At 43.5% G+C, this 24,651-nt stretch overlaps 1 protein-coding gene across 1 annotated transcript in view; it reads left to right on the top strand.

Moving 5' to 3' along the window:
* The window catches only part of HUWE1 (HECT, UBA and WWE domain containing E3 ubiquitin protein ligase 1), a gene marked incomplete in the record, with an annotated part of 5,008,559 nt that overhangs the window by 2,648,793 nt on the left and 2,335,115 nt on the right, over window positions 1–24,651 (top strand). Inside the window, 1 exon segment of the mRNA XM_044079288.1 lies at window positions 9,841–9,997. Coding sequence (XP_043935223.1) covers window positions 9,841–9,997 — 157 coding nt within the window.

Below are 24,651 nucleotides of genomic sequence, written 5' to 3'. Positions count from 1 at the left end.
GGGGGGGGTGCAGGGGGGTGCAGCCCCCCTGCATAACTGTGTGTTTCGGTTAAGTAGGTAGGTGATTATGGGAAGGGTGGGCGTGCTGTGTATCGCCGTAAATGTCGCAAGTGACATTTTCGACAATACACCCTTGTTTTCGTGTTTACTGTTATTCAAAAATGTTAATTTTCGATGCATAAATTAGAAAATAAAGACATTATTTATTTTTACTTTCGAATTTATGATAGTAAACCATATATATATATATATATATATATATATATATATATATATATATATATATATATGTTGTTTCATTTTCTGTTCAAAGTTATCCTGTAAAGTTATCCATAAATGAAAGCACCCTTAACCTTGAGTCCATATCCAAAACTTTTATTTTGTTTTATATCTGCTGCCAATCATTAGCGGACCAGGGTTCCGCTGTGGCAACCCCTAACCGGGAAAAGCCGAAAGACCCAACAGCCTTGTTCCAAATGTTATTACATAATACAATTGCATCTCTCCATCCCTGTGTGTGCGTGCACACCTACTGCTGTATCTTTGAAGATTCATTAAGCTACTGGTGAATTTTTGTCATTTGTAAATATTGTATATACTTTATATTCGCCTATGCGTCTTACCATTTTCCTGAATTGTGTGTTTTATGTAGTACTTGAAATTTGTAATATATATGTTAGGTATCTTGTTGCTTGTTTAACTGCCATTTGACCTTAGTAGTGGCTAAAACAGGATGTCCTTCTAGTCATATGCTCAGTATCCATAACATGGGGGAGTCCACCACCTGTTCGGCTGTTGTACCAAAGTTAAAATGCTACTGCGAAGGTACTGGAAAATATTAGGGTTCAACCAAACACCCTAATAATGGGCGATTTCAACTACCCCACCATTAACTGAAAAAACTACTTTTGTACCAACTCCTTCGTTCAACGCTTTCTGGAATTCATAAACCTCCAATGCCCTGGATCAACTTATTCCCACCCCCACCAGAGGCAACAATATCCTAGATCTAGTCATTAACAACATGTGACCGGTGTTCCACATCTGAAGTCCACGCCTCATTGGTCCGATCCCACCACAAGCTAATTACCATAGATATCCACTTCCTGCCCCCACCCCCAATTAAGGAAACCATGATAAAAAATTTCTCCAAAGCGAACTTCATGCTTCTTGAGAGAAGTGGTGAACTTCATGCTTCTTGAGAGAAGTGGTGAACTTCATGCTTCTTGAGAGAAGTGGTGAACTTCATGCTTCTTGAGAGAAGTGGTGAACTTCATGCTTCTTGAGAGAAGTGGTGAACTTCATGCTTCTTGAGAGAAGTGGTGAACTTCATGCTTCTTGAGAGAAGTGGTGAACTTCATGCTTCTTGAGAGAAGTGGTGAACTTCATGCTTCTTGAGAGAAGTGGTGAACTTCATGCTTCTTGAGAGAAGTGGTGAACTTCATGCTTCTTGAGAGAAGTGGTGAAATTCATGACACCCTTGCAGATGGACAATACATTTACGACTACTGAATCCTACACAATTGAACTTTATAAGCATTTACACGAGGGCATGGATCGTGCTATCCCAAACAGAACCAAGATGCTATCCTCCAAACAAAGGAAGCCAATCTGTTGGTCCCCTGCCATAAACAAACTGTACAACAGAAGGAAGAAACTTCTGCAAGAGAGTAAAACCCTATGAGTGGAGGAGCTCCCTGGTCAGCCTCAGTAAGAAGCTGCGATCCTTGATAAAATCCCCCAAAGCTAGTTAGGAATTCAAAATCGCCACTGATACTGAAGACAACCACAAAGCATTCTATAGCTATGTCAAGAATCTCAACGGCAATACTCCGATCTGCTCCGAGTTGCAGCACAATGGCACTAAATATACAGACCCATCTGATATTGCAAACATCCTGGCAGATAGGGTCAGTGCTAACTTCACCCCCCTCTCACCCCCTAAAGACCCCATCTCTATACCAGAAGAATGCAAAGTTCCTGTAATCACAGCTGCACAGGTAAAAACCACGCTCTCCAAAGCCAAGAACACAGCATCCATGAGACCAGACAACATCCCAGGCTGCGTTCTACATTAACTACAGAACGAACTGGCACCCCACCTAAGTAACATGTTCACTCATTGCCTTACCTTACAAGTGGTGTCCCACAGGGCTCAGTCCTTGGCCCTCTGTTCGGCATCTACTTCTCAGAAGTACAGGCAAACATAGGAGGACTATGGCAGACAAAGTTTGCAGATGACTGCAAACTGGGCGCCATAGTGGAAAGTGCATCGGACACAGATATCCTTCAGAGGGGTCTCACGGAAACTGATAACTGGTGCCAGAGCCATGGCCTGAAGTTAAATGCCAAAAAATGTATAGTCATACCCTTCGGGAAAAACAAGGTAACCCCAAGCTACCATATAGGTGGCAATCCACTAAGCACAGAAGAGGTTATCAGAGACCTGGGGACCCAGGTTGACAGTGGCCTTTCTTTTGACACTGACATTGCTAAAGTGGTTAGAAAGACCTTCTACATTGCCCACCTGATCATGAAGGGATTCACATCCAGATCAAGTGAGGTCATTGTTCCTCTGTACTCTTCACTTATCAGACCAATGATCGAGTACAATGCCCCATTCGGGATGCATCTCACCCGACACCTGCAGCAATTGGAGACACCTCAAAAGTTCCTCACCAAAAGGATAAAGGGACTCCAAAATCTGCCATATGCTGCCAGACTTAAGAAACTCCAGCTCTATTCAGTCGCATACAGTCTGCTCAGAGGTGACCTGTGCCTGACATACAAGGCCATGTCTAATCCGGAATTAATGGACATGCTCCACCTAAAAAAAATCCAAATCTACCAGATCCACTAGAGCAAGCGACTTAAACCTTAGCACAGATATAAATAGGACATGCTGGAGGGATAGATTTGTCACCCAGAGACTCCCTATGCCGCGGAATAAAATCCCGTCCATGTGAGGCAGAGCACCTCGCTGGCTCTGTTCGAGAAATCTTGACCGGTGGATGGGAGATAGTAGGTTTACCCCGGGAATCATCTCTGTGTCACTGCTGGACAGAGGCACAACAAAGTAATGGGCACAGTATTTTTTAACATAAGGGGTGGCGTAAGCCACAAAACTTTGGGCTAGGCTTATAAATGCCTTAGGGCAGATAGCCTAGTATAAACCTATGAACCTATGAATGGCGCACAGCGACAGTTCTCCCACTCCACAAGAGGGGAGCCACCACGGACCCTGGTAACTACCACACCATTAGCCTGACGAGCCTGGTCTGCAAAGCCATGGAACGTATCATCATGGAACTTGTAAACAAAGACATTGGTAATCTCCAAACTCTGGACCCCACCCAGTTCGGGTTTGTAAAAGGCAGATCATGTCTCCTAAACCTGACAGACTTCAGTGAAGTAGTCACCAAAGCTGTAGATGAGGGTAAGGTGGTTCACACAGCCTATCTAGATATTGCCAAGGCTTTCGACACAGTCTGCCACTACGGAATTATAGATAAACTCAATAAACTAGTTATAAAATCCCTATGTCACAAGATGGGGTTGCTAACTGGCTCACTGACAGAACCCACACTGTGAAAGTAGAAGACTCCACATCCAACTTCAGACTAGTGACAAGTGGAGTACCACAGGGTTCAGTCCTATCGCATTCTTCACTTTTCTTACAGTATGCTTGCCCTTCAGTAGGCAGTTAATGCAAGTATAATTTTCACATTTTTTTTTAAACTATTGGATGAAGGAAACTGTCTTTGTGCATATCTTTGATGTCCTTCAAGAATGCAACTGCAGTCATAACATATGGGTTGTCCTGCCTCAGGCAGCCCTCGGTCGGCCGGATTCCAAAGTCTGGGTCCGACGTCGGCTGATGTCGCATTTCTCTCCGACGTCAGAGCGGCTGGAGTATATAAGCATCAGCCGACGCCATCTTCAGTCTTTCTTGCCGCGCGGTGCCCGAAGCAGAAGCAGTTGGCAAGTGCCGGTCGGTCAGCTCCTGTATTCTTCAAAACCGAAGTCATCAAAAAAGCTAAGTACCCCGTTGGGGACCTTTTCTTGCCTCAGCCGATGTCAGAAAGTACTGAAAAAGTAAATAATTGTTTTTCTTGTGGTAAACAAATACCTCATAAGGATTTCCATTCTTACTGCTTTCCTTGCCTTGGCCCAGACCACGACGTCTCTGCCTGTGCCGCCTGTGCTATCTTCAACAAGCGCACTCTCAGGCGCCGGGCGGAGTTCGCTGAAGACTTTTTCGGTGAAAAATTTGATTATACAATGCCGTTGGAACAACCGACAACACATACTCCTAAGAAACGAAAAGACCGGGACCGACATCCTCGGCCCGCGTCTTCCACCAACACCACGCCAAAACTTACCGCGAGTGCCCCGGTTCCCTCTGAGGCGGCTATTCCACCGCTTCGAACCGAAAACACCGCATTACCGATACCTCCGATACCGGCGGCCACTCTGACGCCAGTTATTGATTTTTCTCCGGATACTGAAACCGAGGAAATGCCCGAGACCATTGCTGTTGATAAGGTCACTCCTGCACATGGAGCGGCTAGGCCTCCTATGTCCATGTCTATCAAGGCCTACACACGTGCTAAGGCAGCCAGCAAGACCAAGCATCTTACTGCTAAAACCTTACCTCAGCCCACTCCTAACGCTCAAATCATGTCTTTGGCCGCAGATTTAATTTCCCTGATCAGAGGTTCCCAGCCCCATCCTGAGAGAGGATCCCAGCCTCCTCCTGATAAGAGGCCCAGGGTTGAACCCACTGACCCTCTTTCTGAAGATTCAGAGGACTCTGTTCTATTCGAAAGCCAGGAAGAGCCCTTCCAGACCTATGAGGATTCAGATGCAGAGGACTCCATTCCCTCGGCCTCTCCTCCTGAGGATATCTCTTTTGGGGAAGTTCTGCATTCCATGAGGGAGCATTTTCAGTGGCAAGGCCAGGAATATTCAGATTCCAGAAAGCGCCTTCGAACTTTCCTTAAAAAACCACAGCACAGGCCATTAGCTATACCTCCTGTGCTTGATGTTTTGGATGATCTATACTCTGACTCCAGTGTTACCCCTGATACTCTTCCTCCTGCTCCTGTCAAGCCGGAAAGATACTATAGGGTCCCAGAGACCCATTCTCATTTCTTTAGGGCCCATGCTGTTGATTTAGAAACTATTTCCCAGGGGCCTAAAGGGGTTTCAGCTACCACCTCCAAAAATCCTTTGCCTTCCGACAGGGAAGCAAGGTCCTTAGAGAGATGGGGGAAAAAGGTTTACACCTCCACTGCTTTATCTATGAGAGCTCTCAATTGTCTCTTTCACATGTTTCAATATCAGGATTTCCTGTTAGATGATTTGCAGAAAAAATTGGCCTCTTCTGAACCCTTGGATAGGAAGTCTTTGCAAGAGGCTGTTCACAATTGTCAGCAGGTTAGCAATCACTTTCTACAGTGTGGATATGATGCATTGGAAGCTTCATGTAGGGCAGCTATGACAGGGGCGGTTATTCGTAGACATGCATGGCTAAAAGAACAACCTTTACCAGATCACCCTTGGAAAAGAACAAGCTTTTTGGTGCTAATGCTAAGGATGTGTTAAAGTCCATCGAGGAAAAAGCCAAGTCAGTTCAGACAGTCAAAGATTTCCTCCAGGTTCAGCCGCCCAGATTCAGCAGGAACTGGCCTTCTAAAAACTGGTCCCTTCCTAATCCTAAAAGATTTCAAAGGGGCAAAAACAGGCGTGCCCGAGGAAGAGGGCAATACAGAGGATCCTACAGGGGACGACAGTGGCAACCAACAAACCAAAGAGGTGACTCAGGGGTTTCTCCTGCCCCACAGGGACAATCTCAATGACTTTCCTCTATTTCCGCTGACCAAGGAGCAAACAGAAGCTCCCTTGGGCGGAAAATTATCTTTGTTTTCAAGCAGTTGGCACAAACTGACAAAAGACAAATGGATTTTGGACATTATAGACCACGGTTACAGGTTCCATTTTCATACCTTGCCAAGAAAACAAGGCATGCCAAACCTTCCACAAAATCAGAGGACAGAGGCTATCAAGCAAATTTCTCTGCTTGCTCAGATCAAAGCAATAGAAAAAGTGCCACTACAAGAACAAGGTCAGGGGTTTTATTCAAGACTGTTCCTTGTTCCAAGAAAAGAAACTCAATGGAGACCAATACTGGATTTGTCCGCTTTAAACACTTTTCTCATAGTACCAAAGTTCAAAATGCTGACTCTACAGCAACTCCTTCCCATGCTGGGCAAGGGGTCTTGGCTGATTACTCTGGACCTCAAGGAGGCATACCTGCATGTCCCTATCAGACACAGTTGCAGAAGATACCTCAGATTTCTTGCAGGGCCAGAGCATTATCAATTCTCAGCATTGCCATTTGGCTTATCTACTGCGCCCAGAGTATTCACGAAATGCCTGGCATCAGTAATTGCTCAAATCTAAATCCAAATCTACCCGTACCTGGACGATTGCCTCATACAAGCAGACAACAAACTAACCTTGACAAAAAACTTGAATTATGTCATACATAATTATGTCATACACTTGCTACAGGCTGTGGGATACACAGTCAACTTTCAAAAGTCAAGACTTCAGCCATCCCAGCAAATAACATTCTTAGGAGCCAAACTAGACACAGCCTCTCAAATGGCTTACCTGACAGAAGACAAGCAAAAGAAGTTAAGTCATTACTTCAAAAGTTTAGCAAAACTCACCCAGATGACTGCAAGGAGATTCCTACAGGCCCTGGGTTACATGGCATCCTGCATTCTCCTGGTTCCACTAGCAAGACTACACATGAGAAAGCTTCAGTGGTATCTAAAAAGCTTATGGTCTCAACACAGCAACAACCTAGAAGCAATCTTACCACTCATTCCATGTCTTCAAAAGGAATTTCTATGGTGGGCCACAGTAAGCCAGTCAAACACAGGTATGTCATTCAAAAAACCTCAGATAACACAGACCATGACCACAGACGCCTCAGACCTTGGATGGGGGGGGGGGCGCACATGGAGGGCAGATGTATTCAAGGACAATGGTCTCCAAAGGAAACACATCTGCCTATCCACCAAAAAGAAATGCTGGCAGTAATGCATGCCATCGAGGCCTTCGGACAACAACTTCAACAAGGCCACTTACTAATATGGACGGACAACACCACTGTGATGTGGTACATAAACAAGCAGGGGGGCACTCATTCTTACCCCCGTTGCAGACTGACAATGAATCTTTGGGAGAAATCACTGAGTTTAAACATACAGTTACAATCTCAGTTTGTTCCAGGCAAGGACAATGTTCTGGCGGACAGTCTAAGCAGGAATTTCCTAGACCCCCACGAATGGAGGTTACATCCAGACATCTTCATACAACTCACCTCGACATGTGGCAGGCCGGACGCAGACCTATTTGCCTCCCACCTCAGTCATCACCTACCAAAGTTTTGCTCAAGGACATTTCATCCACAAGCATGGAAAATAGATGCTCTCTCTTTCAACTGGAGCTCCCTAATAATCTATGCATTTCCACCTCTGCCACTGATGACCACACTGTTACTAAAGATCAAAGCAGAGCAGCCGAAGGGGATCCTAATAGCTCCAGACTGGCCAAGACAACACTGGTACCCACTACTGTGGAGCATATGTCATAACAAAACATGGGCCCTTCCCCAATGGCCCCAACTTTTGACTCAACACAACTTCAGGACAGTTCATCCCAGCATCCAGACGCTACAGCTAACAGCTTGGGAGATCCCATGAATAACCTCAACTTACCTCTCTCCAAGGAAGTCCAGCGGATACTAACAGAAGCCCGCAGACCATCCACCAGAAAGGCTTACTCAGCCAAATGGAAGAGATTCAGCATTTGGAATACCAACAAGGGTCATGATGCATCACTTTTGAGCATCCCACTCATTCTGGAATACTTGGCAGATATGCTACATAACGGACTCTCATACTCTTCCATAAAAATACATGCTTCAGCTATCTCAGCTAGGTACAACACTGATCCACTTGTATTTTCACATCCTTTGTTAAGGCAATTTCTTAGAGGGATCAAGAATATAAAGCCCCCAAGAAAGGCACCAGTACCAGCTTGGGATCTCAATTTTGTCCTAGAAAAATTGACTCTATCTCCATTCGAGCCAGCAGCTTCTGTGGATTTACAGTTTCTTTCCTGGAAGACAGCTTTCCTGCTGGCCATTACCTCAGCAAGAAGGGTTTCGGAATTACAGGCCTTAATGGCAATACCACCGTTTATAACCTTTCACAGACAGGGTTTCCTTACGAACCAACCCTACCTTTCTACCAAAAGTGGTATCTAGAGTTTCTGTAAATCAAGCAATTCACCTGCCTACTTTCTTTCCCAATCCTGAGAACAAAGGGGAAAGACCGTTACATACCTTGGACATACACAGGCAACTTCGCTACTACCTAGACAGAACCAAGACCAGTAGGAAGTCTGATCAGCTTTTTGTAGCTTATGCTCCTGGAGTACAAGGAAAAGCAATTTCCAAACAGACAATTTCAAAATGGATTGGACATTGCATCAGATTCTGCTATTCCTTTCATGGAAAGAGTGTGCCAGCCAATGTCAGACCACACTCCACCAGAGATACAGCCACCTCTACAGCATTCTTAAGAGGGGTGCCTACAAAAGACATTCTAGAAGCTGCTACATGGAGTTCCGTGCATACATTTTCCAAACACTACAATCTCCCTTTATACTCCAGATCCAGAGCAGGCTTTGCTTCGGCAGTCCTGCAGGGATTGATAGCTACACCATCCCTTTCTTAGAGCATACCACCTCCCCCAGCTAAGCTATGGTATTCAACCCATATGTTATTATTGCAGTTGCATTCTTGAAGGACATAGTACAGTTTTGTACCTACCATAAATGTAGATGTCCGATAGATATGCAACTGCAGTCGGGTTTTCCCTCCCTCCTTCCCCTCTATGCCTTGGGTCCACTCTTCTCCCTGTTATCCTTAGCTGTGTATATCTGTTATGGTGTATCTGTTTATTGCTTATTTATTTTGCATGGAAACCTATTATTGTCTTCCAATTTGATTACAGCCTTCCTTGGAGGGCACCTGGCATCTGGGGCAAGAAACACTGAAGAAGATGGCGTCGGCTGATGCTTATATACTCCAGCCGCTCTGGCGGAGAGAAATGCGACATCAGCCGACGTCGGACCCAGACGTTGGAATCCGGCTGACAGAGGGCTGCCTGAGGCAGGACAACCCATATGTTATGACTGCAGTTGAATATCTATCGGACATCTACATTTATGGTAGGTACAAAACTGTACTTTCTCATCTGTCTCCCCCATTTATGCGCAAAATAAAACTTCAGCATTTTGATGAAATTATTTTATTTGTATTAATTCCCCCTATGCAGATTTATTCAACATTTTTATCTCAAACTTCTCCATTTTATTTCATAACTTCCCTAAAATTCTTTTTTTAGAACATGATATATATACAAAGACAAAAATACTGTGGGGTTTAGCGAAACCACGCCTCCTTTCATTTGCCCTTTTTATTGGATTCAACACAGATTCCCTAAAAAAGTGAGTAATTACAATACAGATATCTGTGATCTCCTTTCTTTTTTTCATTCGTAAAATGAGCGCAGTTCTAAGATTTTATACTCAGCAGTGTCACATTTATCTGTTACAGATGGAAATATTCCAACTATACACCTTTCAAGGAGTAATCCACAAGATACCATCTTACGCAGTGTGTTTTTAGGCATGAAAGATTGGTACTATATTTGGTAATTCTTTAGCCAGTAAAATTATATTTTTTCTCTACCCCAGGTTAATGAAGAGACCGGCAACAGGCGTCCTGTTATGTTGACATTGCTACGTGTACCTCGCTTAAATAAAAGTTTAAAAAATGGTAGTGGTCAAGACCTGGATAAAACACTGGAAGAGAGTAAAGAGGTAGAACATAAAGATGACAAAGGAAGTTCAGGTATGTTGTGCTCTTTTGTGTTAGTATGACATTTGCTTTTAGGATATAAAGCAAGATTTTAGAATGCTGTGCTCTAAAGTACAAAAGTAATGTTTTATGATGTTTTGTAGAAGGAAAGTAAAGATGGTGCTGTGCTTCCTTGAGAAGAATAACTTGGTCACCCATGATCTCTTCCACTTACCAATGTAGATTGGCTTGGAATGTTTAAGTATGGGATGACTCTGACTTTTCCACTGTACTTGTTTGGAAAGATGATATACTGCTGCAGCTAAGCAGATTTTTTTCCATAACCCCACAGTGGAGAGTTCAAGATGTATTGACCTGAGTGAATTAATGTATCCATAATGCAGTTTCATGAAGTTGAATGTTTTTCTTCACTTTGCTTAAGAATAGATATCGGTCATTGCTGTAGAGACCTTAGTTGTATAGATTATATCCTGCCAGGGATGTAACAGCAAGCCAGCTTCCAAAGGTTCAGGGCACTTCCTTGTGCACAAAGCATTAGGCAGCTGGAGCTGAGGTGTCTAAAAATACAGGTTTGAGTGGCATGCCTTTCAGAATTTTCATATCGCTGTAGACAGTGTTCCTCTGCTGGCTTTGGAGGGTCGATGGTCGTCTTGTGCTGTTCCTTTGTTGGGCAGATAAGTTCTCTTTGGGAGCGGGGACTTTCCGCATTTTAAATGTTGTTTAAATGTACTTTTCTGGTTAGGAATTTTTTTTTATTTAGGGGTTTGTGTTTCAACAAATTGTCACAAGACTTTTTTCTTTCAAATGAGAGAGCACTTTTTTCCCTGTCAGTTTAAAAGTAGTTGAAAACCTTTTTATTCTGTGGTGAAACCACATTTATTTTTCTTTTTTGTAGTTGGCATCATTTTCAGATTGACCATGGAATAAACTACCGGTTTCACAGTCGACCCTTCTTCCAGCCATACAAAAAAAAAGTTGATTAAACACCCTTGGCCAACAGAGCGGGCTAACAGTTTGCTTCAGCTGCAGGCGACACTGCTGTAGTCTAAGTTGGTTCCTCAGACCCCTCATCCTTTACCACGAATTCTTCTGACATAGCATCTATAGCTGCTTTGGGCCCGGGGCTTGGCAACATCCTCTGCAGCTTTTGGCGTACTATCAGTAACAGTGAAGAGCCCACTGTTGGTCCTGAGAGATGAGAGGGAAGTCTTCCCATTTATTCACAATGTTGTGCCCATCCCTGGGATAGCAGCTGCTGCCTACCTAATAACATTGGTGGCCCCATTATACCTGTTAGAAAAAAATAAATTTGTATCTGTCCCTGCTGAAATTTCTCTGAACAGGCATTGTATACTAGATCTGGCTTGGGATCAGGCTACTGATCCTTCTTTTTGGGGTGGTTTTCTGGTGGAAGAAAAACCGATGCCTCTTATCCTAGAGTCGTGATTATGAATCTGTAGAGGAAGATGAAGACAGATTCAGGGTTTTCTCCTCAGGTATTTGATTCAGAGGAGAGCACAGTATGATTTTCTCTTTCTCAGACTATTTTCAGAATGTGCCAGTGTTTTCAACAGGAAAACACTGCCAGGCTCAAATGTTAGTTTGTCTTGACATATTGTGAAAGTACGAGGAATATTTTGTCTGCAGTTTCTTCTTGGGAGGAAAAATCTGCTTTAAATGTTTTGTTGTTCCATCTTACAGGTCACAACTCATTGTTTAAAGTGCAAGTATGACCCTATATTTCTAGGGCTATGTTTACTGGCACTGTGTTGAGAAGGTTTGCCTGTTGCATTCTCAGAACCTCCCAGGTAATGTAAAAAGTGCGATTTTAAATTCTTCTCTGGATAGAGATTTAGTTATTTGGTTCCTCTGTTGCAGAGGTTATCAAAAAGTGATGGGAGGAGTAAGCTGATACAGGGAATCTCATAGGATTTTTCAGCCCTACTTGTCTACATTTTCCAAGGAATTCTTTTTAACCCTTTGTCCACTTATGGTGAGAGAGAAAATAAACAGTCTCAGCAAAATGCTGTTAAAAAGGTGTTTAAGAAACAATAGGAAGGAAGTTCCAAAAAGTATGTTGGAGCTCCCCATAACAAAGGACAGTCGCAAAAGTCAGAGTGACTGTTTTAAGGGACTGTGTCCCCCCACTCCCACCCTGGGAATCCCTTTTCCCTTCCAAAAAGTTTGCATCAGTCTCCCGTTATCTCTTTGGCCACAGATAGTTTTAGACGTATGGTTTCTGAAGATCATTCTTCAAGATTACAGATAGCAGCGAGAGGAAATTCCTTCTTTCTGGGGGGATAATTCCTGATCCACCAGGCCAGATGCCTCTGTTTCCTCCCTGTCCTTCAACATAGGTTGTTTCAGGGAGCAGAAGAGCCTGTCCTTCCTTCCCAGTTTGGGAAGGGCTTTTATTCAAGGATGTTTTTCATGCCAAAGAATGAAAATACTTTGAGATCAGTTCTGAATTTTTCTTTCCTAAACCAATTTGTGATAGTGCCCAAGTTTAAAATGGTATCACTTCACAACCCGATGACTTCTCTTCCTCATTTAAGTTTCCCACTTACATTAGATTTAAAAGGTGCTTATCACCATATCTCTGTTTTTCTAGATTACAGATGTTGAAGGTTTTGTGTATCTGGATCATATTGCCTTAATCTTTGAACTATTCACTGCACCAACAGTGTTTGCAAAGTATCTAGCTATAGTTATAAGGCATTGCAGGCTACAAGGTATCCTCATTTTTCCATACTTAAACTTGCTCATCTTTGCAGTGTGTTTGTCGAAGTGTCAGAAATTTCGTTCATAGTTGAAAGATCTTGTACAAGCTTGGATTCAGAGAGAGCATTCAGTAGTCTTTTTGTCTCAGTCACACAGGACTGTTACTGTTGTGTCTGCTAGACACCTCAATTCAAAGAGCTTTTTTCCCCCCACAGGGAAAAAAAAACAGATTTATATCTGGACTTCTGTTTGTGTTTAGAGTTCGCCATTCAAACCCAAGTCACAATGATGGAGTACTTCAGGATTTTGAGTCTCATGGCATCTATGGTTCTCATGATGCCCCTGGCAAGACTCTGTATGAGAAAAATAAAATGGTGTCTGAAGTGTCTTTGGTCCCTGCACCCGTTGTCTGTTCAAATCCCTGTCCTGGGGATTGTCATAAGAGCAATCACTTGGTGGAGACAGCAAATATCCTATAGTCCTGGTCTTCCTCCTTTGCCCTGTTTCAAAGCAGTCAGTCCCCACAGACGCTTGAGACTTTGCTTGCAAGAAGTTTCAGAGGGATAAAAGTGCACATGAGAGGCAAGCACTTAAAGAGGTGCTTGCTCTGATCAAGGCACTCAACTCTCTGAATTGCCTTTGGTCTCATGAACCTCATGATGCAGACAATACCACAGTCATGTAGTACATCAGTAAGCAAGGGGAACCAGGTCTTACCCCCCCCCCCCCTGCAGACTAGCTGTGTTAGCTTGGGATATAGCTTTACAGCACAGTCTCACTGTACATTCATTCTACATTCTGTCAGAGCAAAATTGTGTGGTAGACAAACTGAGCAAGATAAATGCAGACCATGAATGGAAACTAGATCAAGGAGGTCGTCTAAGATTTGGCCCATCTGTGGGGAATTCCTGAAGTAGATCTTTGCCTCCTCTTTCAACACTCAGGTGACAAAATTCTGCTGCAGGATTCCATACTAGACCATCTGGAAGAGAGATGCCTGTATTTTTTCCTTTGGATATCATGTTCCTATATGCATTTTACCACTTCCACAGATGTCCAGGGTACTTACAAAATTTCAGAAGTTATCTCCCAGGATCAACATGGTGACTCTCTTCTGGCCCAGGCTACAGTTTCCCTTCTTTTTGAAACTGGCCGGGCAGTTACCACAAGCTTCCTTACAAATTGGATCTACTGAAACAAGAACAGGGATGTTTGATGCATCACAACTCTAATCGACTTCAACTTGACTGCCTGGTTGATAGGATCTTCATTCCCTTTAGTTACTTGCTACTGAGGACATGCAGCAGATACTAATGGAGGCAAGTAAGCATACTACTAAAAAGTTGTATTTTAGCAAATGGAAAAGGTTTTCTTGTTGGTGCCAGCATAAGTAACACCAAACTAATGCTTCTCTAGTTTTATGTTTGTGTGAGTTGATATCGAATGGTCATTCTTACTGTTTCGTCAAGGTTCATTTATTGGCCGTTTCAGCATGTCTGCCCATGGATACCCCTCTTTCAATGCTTTCTCATGTTAAGATGTTTTTGAAAGGGGTTTTGCTTGTAGACCTTCAGGAAAACTGGTGGCTTCTTTTTGGGATCTTAATTTTGTGCTCATTAGTCTGAATTGAAGTTATTAGCATGGACAACAGTTTGCTATTTGCTCTGACCTCTGCAAAAATAGTGTCCGAGTTGCAAGCTCTTATGGTAAAGTGAACCCTATCTCATTTTCTAGAGAGACAGTGTCTCTGAGAAAATATCTTTCTTATATCCATCTCCCTGTTTTCCTGGACCTAAAAAATGAAGAAAAAAGGATTCCATACCTTGGATTTCTACAGGCAACTCTTCTGTCTTGACAAAGAAGTCTTTGAGCTCTTCAGATCAGTTTATTTCTTGTGAAGGTAGTAAAAAGGGACAATCTTTGTAAAATCAGACCATTTCCAAATGGTTGTCTCAGGCTTATTACCTTTTGTTCTGTCAAACTATTCCAGGCAGCGTCAGTGCTCACTCTACAAATGCCTTGTCTTCATTTATGTTTTTTTTAAAAGGGTTGTTTTCTAGAAGCAGCAAACATGGTCCTCTTCACATATATTTTTTTTACCACGTGCTACAAGCTTGATTCTTTCTCTAGGTCAGGCTTTGCTAGGACTATTCTCTAGGGGCGTCTGAACTCTTCACCTTCCACCTCACAAATGTAGTAAGCTAAGGTAGGCTACTTATATAGTTAAGGTTACTACAGCAGTCATCAAGTATGACGAACATAGCACAGTTGTGTAAATAATCTTAACCATAGTGGTAGATATTCAGGTCAATGCAGCATTAGCCACTCCCTCCCTCCATCTGTTTTTGTTTTTTTGGTTATGCCAGTGTGTGTGTATGTAATTTATTCCTAGCTTCATTCTGTCAGGGTGTAGCCTCCCTGTCTCAGTTGGCATGTAAACTTTGAAAGTATTGGTGCACAAATTTGTGTTTTTTAAGAAGCTCAGTTTGAGCTGCCTGTTTAGTGCATGGAAGCAGGCCGGCTGTTAAGTCCTTGGTAAAGTATAACCTATATAGCTAAGGCTACTGCAGCAGTTACCATTTGATCTTGTACTGTTAAGTTTACTTACACAACTATTCTTTTGGGGTAAGTTAGAAATGTTTAAGTTTTTCTTTATGAAAGAGAAATGCAGGGAGGTTTAGTCACTGCCCTGGAATAAGCATTGTCCTTTTTTTTTTTTTTTTTTTTTTGCACTGGAAGACGTCCAGGGTTCCTTTTTTGCAATTGGCATGCTCATGTGCCACCTCCTTGTTCTTGCAGTTAAGTCACACAAGGCTAGCAGAGAATGTCAAACCCTTCAGCTGCTCATTTCAGGTCTGTATCACAGGAGGTTACTTGGCTAATGGCCCCAGGGCCCATACAAGCCTAGCCAAGTTCAACCTATGTTCCCAAGGGTGCCTGGTTCAAAGCAGACACTAAAATCAGCACCTAATGCCTCTGTCCAAGAGGAACACAGGTGGAACCCCCTGGGTGAATTTCCAGTTACCCATCCAGTTGTCCAAATTACGCTTAAATAAGGCTAACTAGGGACTTTAACATGTATAGGAAGCTTGTTCCAAAGGTAGGGCAACCTATGTGAGAGACTAATCACTCTCCAGCAAGTTCTGTTAATGTCGCATACCAGGATAAGGTCCTTTGAGCAAGTGACTCATGCCATTTGACTTGTGAATGTGCAGCATTTCCATTAAAGCTGGGTCAGAGATGTCTCTGTATGCAAGACACAGGTTGCCTCTGAGCAGTACAGAGTCGAATGACACTGATTTCTGTTTGTCCGCATTAGACATCTTGAAGACCCTGAATTTTCATGGTAAGGAACTTTTGTGGTCTCTTCAGTTGCTGCAGGTGTTTGTAAAGGAACTTTTGTAACTCCATTATTGGTTTGATGAGGGAAGAATATAGGGGGGTTATAACCTCTTTTTTTTCCTGAAGACAGTGCCCTTACTTATGAGGTGAGCAATATAAAATGCCCTTCTTACCACTTTGGAGACATGATGATCGAAGTTAAGGTTTCTGTCGACCTGTGTGCCCAGATCTCATACCACTGACTGTGTACTTAGGGTGTTGCTATTGATGTAGTAGTTTGCAGGAACATCACCCTTGCTGGGGGGGGTGATGCATTTCTTTGCATTAAGTTAAGACCTTTCAGGATGTTGACATCACTTAATGGTTTCAGTGATCACTCTCAGATGTTCATGTTTCACTGTTGCAGTCATCACACTACGGTTACTTGCCTGCAGGTAGCCCTCAGTCGGCCCGAATACTAGAGACTTAGTATTTCTGCGTCGATTGCTGTCGCTCCAGGTCTGACATCAGGTTGTCAGGGATATAAAACAGGCAGCTGATGCCATTACATCTGTCTTTCTTGCCGAGGAGCCCAAAGCAGAAGCAGTTCGCACAAGTGCCGGTCGGCCGCTACCTGAGTTTTTGTTTCAGAATTGAATTATCCTGAAGTCTTCTAAAGCTAAGTGTCCCGTTGCAGATCCTTTTTTCTTGCTCTAACCAATGTTAAAGTTAACAATTGTCTTGCCTGTGGAAAGCGAATACCACACCAAGATTTCCATTCTTACTGCGTCACCTGTTTAGGCCCAAACCACGACGTACCTTGCTGTTGATTTTGTGCCTTGTTCAATGCCTGAACTATTTGTCATCTTTATTGTTGCTAAATACTTTCATTCTCGATCTCCGTTTTCCGAAATTGCTTCGGTAAGCCATCTGACTACCGATCTTCCGAAAAAAATGTAAGGATAAAGACAGACCGCACCGGTCCAAAACTGCCGACGCTTCCGTTACGTTAGTTGCAAGCTTGCCGGTACTCGTGCGCTTTCACAGCCCCTGATGCCTGCTTCATTGGATTCGTAGGCCTCTACCAACACCAGTTCGGAGTGCGGTATGCTGCGAGACTCTTCTTCCACTACGGAACCTGCGGATGTCTCTACCTTGGATGGGTCCGGAGCTGCTGAGCAGGCACCAGCTTCTGAGGACGTTCTTCGCACTACCGATATTTGGCGCAGACAACTTCTTTCGCGTCTTCAGTTCTGTCTTAAACTACCGAGTTTCTAAGGCCAAGAGTAGGAGCTACGTCTAAAAATCCTACCACCTACACTCCAGCACCTGCTTCCTTGCCGCAACATCAAATGCTTAAAATGGCAGAAGACCTTATGCTGATTAGGAGAAGTCGGCCTTCCTCTGCTAAGAGAGAGAGACCTGTCCCCCAGCAGCTTTAACAGACCAGGAGTCCGACTCTGAGATATCTGATTATGAAAACATGCCTTTATCTGCTTATGAGGATTCAGATGCAGAGGAATCCATTCCTTCTCCTCCAGAGGATTTTTCTTTTGGTGAAACCTTACATTGAGAGCATTTCCACTAGGAATGCCAAGACTATCCTCAGTCCAAAAAGAGACTCTGAGAATTTCTAATTTGCCACAACATAGGCCTTTCGCAATACCCCCAGTCCTGGATGTTGTGGATGATGTCTTTATGGAATCCAGTTTAACTCCTTATACTTTACCCCCTGCTCCTAGCGAACCAGACAGGTACTACAGAGTTCCTGACTCTCACAAATTCCTTTTCAAAAATCCTACTGCTGACCCAGAGGTTATCTCCCAGGGGCCTAAAGGTATCAAAACAACTGCAGCCAAGAATCCCACACCTTCGGACAGGAATTCCAGAGCTTTAGACAGATGGGGTAAGAAAGTATACACCTCTGCAATTCTCACCATTAGGGCTTTGAATTGCCAGATGTTTGTTTCACTGTTGCAGTCATTACATTTGGGTAATCCTGCTGGCAGGCTGCCCTCAGTCGGCCTGAATTCCAAAGTCCTGGGTCCTGCGTCGGCTGCTGTCGCTCCTTCCCTGACGTCAGGTCATCAGGGGTATAAAAGAAGCAGCAGATGCCATTTTCTTAGGTCTTTCTTGCCGCACGGTGCCCGAAGCAGAAGCAGTTCGCAAGTGCCGGTTGGCCAACTCCCGAGATTTTCGTGTTCGAGTTTCAGATCCATAGTCTTCAATAAAGCTAAGTACTCCATTGGGGAAACTTTTTTCTTGCTCCACACCGATGTCAGAAGAAGTAAATAGTTGTATTTCTTGTGGAAAGCAAATACCTCATAAGGATTTTCATTCTTACTGTATTCCTTGCCTAGGCCCTGATCACGTTTCTGGTTGTCAGTTTTGTGCTAGATTTAACCAACGCACTATTAAGCGTCTGTATGATTTTGCTTTAAACTATTTTGGACGCCAGTTTAATTATCCAGAAATGTCATCTGATAGCCGTCCGACTACCAGAGTTCACAAAAAACGCAAAGAAAAGGAGAGAGATAGACAACCGAGGCCCAAAACCGACGAAGCTTCTCCTAAGCCAGTCGCCGGTTGTCAGTGAGGCGCTTTCGCAGCCCTTGACGCCCACTGCTTTAGAGTCGCAGGCCACTACCGACTCCCACGTGGAGTCGGCCATGCTGCTGGAAATGCAAGGTATTGGAGCCTCTGATACTATTCCTTCAGATGGGTCCGGAGCCGCTAAGCAGGCACCGGCTTCTGAGGGTGTATTCAGACCTAAACATCTTTACATTAAACCGACTTCAGCTTCAAAGGCAAAGACTAAAGTACCCTCTAAAGCAAAGAAACAAACTCAAGAGCCATGTGGTCAGGCCTCTATGCCCAAAATCAGATGCTCAAAATGGCCGAAGACTTGATTACCTTGATCAGGGGTTCCCATCCCCCTCCTGATAAGAGGCCTAGGCAAGAGACTGACTATGAATCTTCAGATTGGGTTTCCATTTTTAATGATTCCTCTTCTGATCAGGAATATTCTCTTCCCCCATATGAGGATTCTGATGCTGAAGAATCTATACCTTCAGCTTCTCCTCCAGTGGACTATTCTTTTGGGGAAACCTTGCATACCATGAGGGAGCATTTCCACTGGGAAAGCCAATATTTTTCAGAATCTAAAAAGAGGCTCAGGGATTTCCTTTTACTACCTCAACACAGGCCACTAGCCATTCCACCTGTGTTAGACATTGTAGATGTGTTTTCGGAGTCTAGTCTTACCCCTGATTCCTTACCGCCAGCTCCTGTTAAGCCTGACAGATATTACAGGGTTCCTGACTCAAATTCCTTTTTAAAAACCCTGCTGCAGATCGAGAAACTATTTATCAGGGTCTCAAAGAAGTTAAGGCTTCCATTGCAAAAAACCCTACCCCCTCTAATAGAGATTCCAGGGCACGGATAGATGGGGGGAAAAAGGTTTACACATCTGCTACCTTGTCTATAAGGTCCTTAAACTGTCAGTTTCATATGCTCAGATATCAGCAACATGTCATAGCATTGCTTAAATAGAAAATATTGTTAAACTCTGAATGTGCAAAAAACAAGAAAATGTAGGATTTATTGCATGCATCTGAACAAGTTGGAAAGCATACTTTGCAATGTGGTTTTGATTCTTTGGAGGCCTCCTGCAGGGCCACAGTTACGGGCTCTGTAATTAGGAGGCATGCTTGGTTAAAGGAACAAAATCTGCCTGATCATGTCAGTTAAATTATTAGATGCACGTTTACAGCATGATACTTTGGTGTTAAGGCAGAAGAGGTGTTAAAGAAAATGGAGGACAAAGCTAAATCTATGCAAATGGTCAAAGATTTTTTACAAGTACATCCACCTAGGTTTAGTAGACACTGGCCAACAAAGAATTGGTCCTTTCCTGTGTTACAGACCTCAAAGGGGCAGATCCAGACGCCCTAGAGGCAGATCCTAGGCACAAAGTTCATACAGGTCAAAGCAATGGGGTGCTTCTACCTCCAAAGTTGGAGAAGACAAATCACAACCATACAGGAAACGGTCCCAATGACTTCCCCCTGCCTGCACCAAGCACTTATCTCCTGGCAGCACTCTTGGGGGGGAAATTAGCACTTTTTTCTCAAAATTGGCACATTATAACCCAGGACAAGTGGGTTCTAAATATCGTGTCACAAGGCTACAAGTTCCATTTCCATACCCTGCCAAAGGCAAACGGCTGGCCAGATCTTCCAAAAAATCAATGGGCAGAGGCACAAAAACAAGTCTCATCCTTCATGGACATGGGTGCCATTCAGCAAGTACCAGAGCAAGAGCAGGGACAAGGATTTTACTCAAGACTGTTCTTGGTACCCAGAAAGGACAAGGCCTGGAGGCCAATACTGGACCTATCCATTCTGAATACATTCCTGGATATACCAAAGTTCAAGATATTGACTTTGCAGCAGCTTCCACCCATGCTGGGCAACAACGCTTGGCTTGTGACTTTAGACCTAAAAGAGGCATACCTGCATGTCCCAATCAGACAGATATGCAGAAGATACCTCAGATTCAAGGCTGGCTCAATGCATTACCAATTCTCTGCACTGCCCTTTGGCTGGTCTACTGCGCCCAGGGTCTTTACAAAGTGCCTGGCACCAGTAATTGCGTTCTGCAGACAAGACAGAGGAATACAAATATATCCTTGCTTGGACGACTGTCTAATTCAAGCAGAGAACAAGAACATTCTTCTACAGCATCTGGCGTTTGTGAAAAGACTTCTAACATGCCTAGGGTACACAGTCAACGAAAAGAAATCAAAACTAACCCTCTCAAGAGATAATATTCCTGGGTCCAAGCTTAAATACAACTGCGCAGATGGCTCATCTCACGCCAGACAAACAAAGGAAACTGACTACCTATTTCAAAATGTTGGCAACAAAGGCCCAGTTATCTGCAAGAAAAATTCTGCAGGCTTTGGGCTTCATAGCATCCTGCATCCGACTAATTCCATATGCAAAACTGCATATGAGGAAACTTCAGTGGTACCTAAGAAGTGTTTGGACTCAACATTGCCACAGCCTGGAAACTGTGATTACTCTCATTCCCTGCCTGCAACAGGAGTTTCGATGGTGGGCAAAGGCTCATCACCAAAACAAGGGCCAGCCATTCACATTACCCCCAGCCAGGCAGACACTAACAACGGATGCATCAGATTATGCCTGGGGGGCCCACATGGCAGGAAGATGCATTCAGGGCACATGGACCTCAAACCAAATGTATCTGCATATCGATCAGAAAGAGATGCTAGCTGTTAAAAATGCCCTGACAGCCTTCAAGGACCTACTTCATCCAGGACAACTACTGATGAAGACAGACAACACCACGGTCATGTGGTACATAAACAAGCACTGGGGCACTCATTCTTACCCCCTGTGCAGACTAGCCATGGCTTTATGGGACACAGCATTGACTTACCAAGTTCATATGCAGGCACAATTCCTGCCAGGAAAGGAAAATACTCTGGCAGACAAACTAAGCCGAAACCTCATGGATCCCCACGAGTGGCACCTGGATCCACAAGTCTTCAGCATGATAATAATGAAATGGGGACATATTTGGCTCTCCACAAAACAATCAACTAAAAAGATTTTGCACAAGGACTTATCACAGACAAGCTTGGAAAGTGGCCGCCTTATCTTTCAACTGGACAAACCTATCAGTATATGCCTTTCCTTCACTGCCTCTCCTTCCCAAGGTACTCCAAAAGGTCAGGCAGGAGAAACCAGAAATGATTGATTTTCCCAGACTGGCCATGCCAATACTGGTATCCGATCTTAAGAAACTTGCCCCAATGCCCAGCCTGGACCTTACCTCAAATACCTCATCTACTGTCTCAGCAAAACAATCAGATTCTGCACAGCCAACTCAGGATCCTAAACCTGGCAGCATGGCGGATAATGTAGCCATACAAACCACACCTCTCAGTAAAGCTGTGATGGATGTCTTTTTAGAAGCCAGAAGGCCTAGTACTAGAAAATCCTATGCTGGGAAATGGAAGAGATTTTGCGCTTGGAACAAAGCTCAAGGAACCGATACAGCTGTCCCAAATATTCCTCAGATTGTGCAATATTTAACTGAGATGCTGGACAATGGCCTATCTTTTTCTTCAATTAAAATCCATGCCTCTGCCATTTCGGCTCATTACAATACAGAGCCCACCACTCTCTTCCCGTCCTTTATTAAGGCAGTACCTCAGAGGAGCCAAAACGTAAGGCCTCCAAGGAGAATGCCAATACCTGCATGGGACCTCAACTATGTCTTGGAAAAACTCACCTTGCCTCCTTTTGAACCAGCTGCTACTGCGGACATAAAGTTCTTCTCTTGGAAAACAGCTCTGCTCCTAGCAATAACTTCTGCAAGACTAGTTTGAGCTACAGGCTCTCATGGCTGTGGAACCCTTTATCATTTTCTATCCAGACAGGGTCTCTCTGAGAACAAACCCTACATTTATGCCTAAGGTGGTATCCTGTATTGCCCTTAACCAAACAATTCATTTGCCAACCTTTTATCCAAACCCACAGATCAAGGGGGAGAAAATTCTGCATTCTTTGGGCGTACACAGACAACTTAGATTCTTCTTGGACAAAGTTAAAGTTTTCAGAAAGACAGCAATTACTAGTGGGATATGCCACAGCATCGCAAGGAAAGACCATCTCCAAGCACACTATTTCAAAGTGGATAGGTCACTGCATTCGTTGCTGCTACTCACAGCATGGCAAACCAGTGCCTAAGGGCATTAGGCCGCATTCAGCCAGAGCTGCAGCCACTTCTGCAGCCTTTCTCAGGGGAGTACCAACCAAAGACATTTTGGAGGCTGCTACTTGGAGTTCAGTGCATATCTTTACAAAACATTACAATCTGCCTCTTTACTCTAAATCCAGGGCAGGCTTTGCCACTGCAGTTCTGCAGGGCCTCATAGCCGCACCTAATGCTGTTTAGCTCCAGCCCCCCAACCATAGCTTTGGTACTCAACCCAAATGTAATGACTGCAACAGTGAAACACGAAGAACATAGGTACAGTTGTGTACACTTACCATAAATGTAGATGTTCGAGTGTATTCACTGTTGCAGTTTAGGTTACCCTCCCGCCAGCCCCCTAATTTTTGTTGGACCTTATCTTTACTTCTCTAATCTATACAACCTAGGTGGTGTATTTGCTTATAGATGAAGACAAAGCTTATTTTGGTGCATGTATGTTTTATTTACATATTTTTAGCCTACCTTTTTGGGGGCACCTGACACCTGGGGCAAGAAAAACTAAATAAAATGGCATCGGCTGCATCTTTTATACCCCTGACGACCTGACGTCAGGGAAGTGGCGTCAGCAACCGACGCAGGACCCAAGACTTCGGAATTCAGGCCGACTGAGGGCAGCCTGCCAGCAGGATAGCCCAAATGTAATGACTGCAACAGTGAATACAGTCCAACATCTACATTTACGGTAAGTGTACACAACTATACCTTTGCAGCCATCGGCAAACTTTGTCAGCCACAGTCCTTTAGTTTTAGCCTTCAAATACTTCTTTAAATCAGGCAACTTCCATGCCTCTTGCTCTGTTGATAGGATCATTTTATCCCACTTAACCATTGCTCTCTCTCCCCAATAAAGTTCTTCAGTTCCTAATTTGTCTCTTCCCATTACTTAAAATCTACTTCTTAGAAGTAATGCCTAACCAACATATAGAATCCAAGGGCAGAAATATTTTCACTGCTTGGGTCTTTGCTCATTCAATCCAGTGGAGCTCAGGAAGTTTGAATTTTAACTTCCAATGAGTGGAGCCTAAGCCTTTTGACAGAATCAAATTGTCCTCACATTTCAAACAAATATTCATATCTCTGGAACCAAAGGGGTTATGAAAAAAGTATAAGTGGCAAACTCTTCAGCACAAGCTATTTGTTTACGGTGGTAGTATTCTTGAGGTTCTTTGTCTTAAACCGAATTTTAAAAGTCTCAGTAAACATAGTAACTATTACATTTGCAATATTTTGTAAACAACTTACAATATGTCAACAACCACTCAAGTTACACTCATACTGTCAGCAGCAGTTTATTCATATGATGCTATAAGGAGTTCTGTCTGTCAGTTGGTTAAGATATTTAGAAAAATTTAAAAATGATATCTATATAAATTAATATAAACACAGTTAATGTCTACTTACCTGCACTAAACAGAAGTTAAATATTAATGTAGTTGTGTTTGCCATTATGTAAGCTGCAAGATGAAATCTTTTGAAACCTTCTACATGGCATAGTTTTGATGTTGTTGATGCAAATATGAACAAGCAATATTTGACGCCTAGAGGCATCAGTAGGAGTTAACTGTGCAGATGCACCTGGAGGCATCACTCAGATGTAGTAAGTTAACTATCCAGATCCATAATAAAGAACTTTGACTCTTCTCTTTTAGTTTTTCTTACATCTGTTTTGCCTTTGCTGTTAAGTCTTTCCTAAGCCATAGTCAGAGGTACCTGAATTGCTGGATTAATTTGTATGCATGAAGAGGTGTCTTTTGCATCTCTTCCTGTCCTGAGTGTAACAGCAATATTTATCTGAAGACATTTCTTCACAGCCGGTGTATCTGTTTTTCCAGTGCAGT

The sequence above is a fragment of the Protopterus annectens genome, chromosome 8.part0 (assembly GCF_019279795.1).
Source record: "Protopterus annectens isolate FY-2018-M chromosome 8.part0, PAN1.0, whole genome shotgun sequence".
In the NCBI taxonomy this organism is placed as follows: Eukaryota; Metazoa; Chordata; order Ceratodontiformes; family Protopteridae; genus Protopterus; species Protopterus annectens.
The sequence above is the reverse complement of the archived record's forward strand: the minus strand, read 5'-3'. Positions and strand labels throughout refer to the sequence as shown.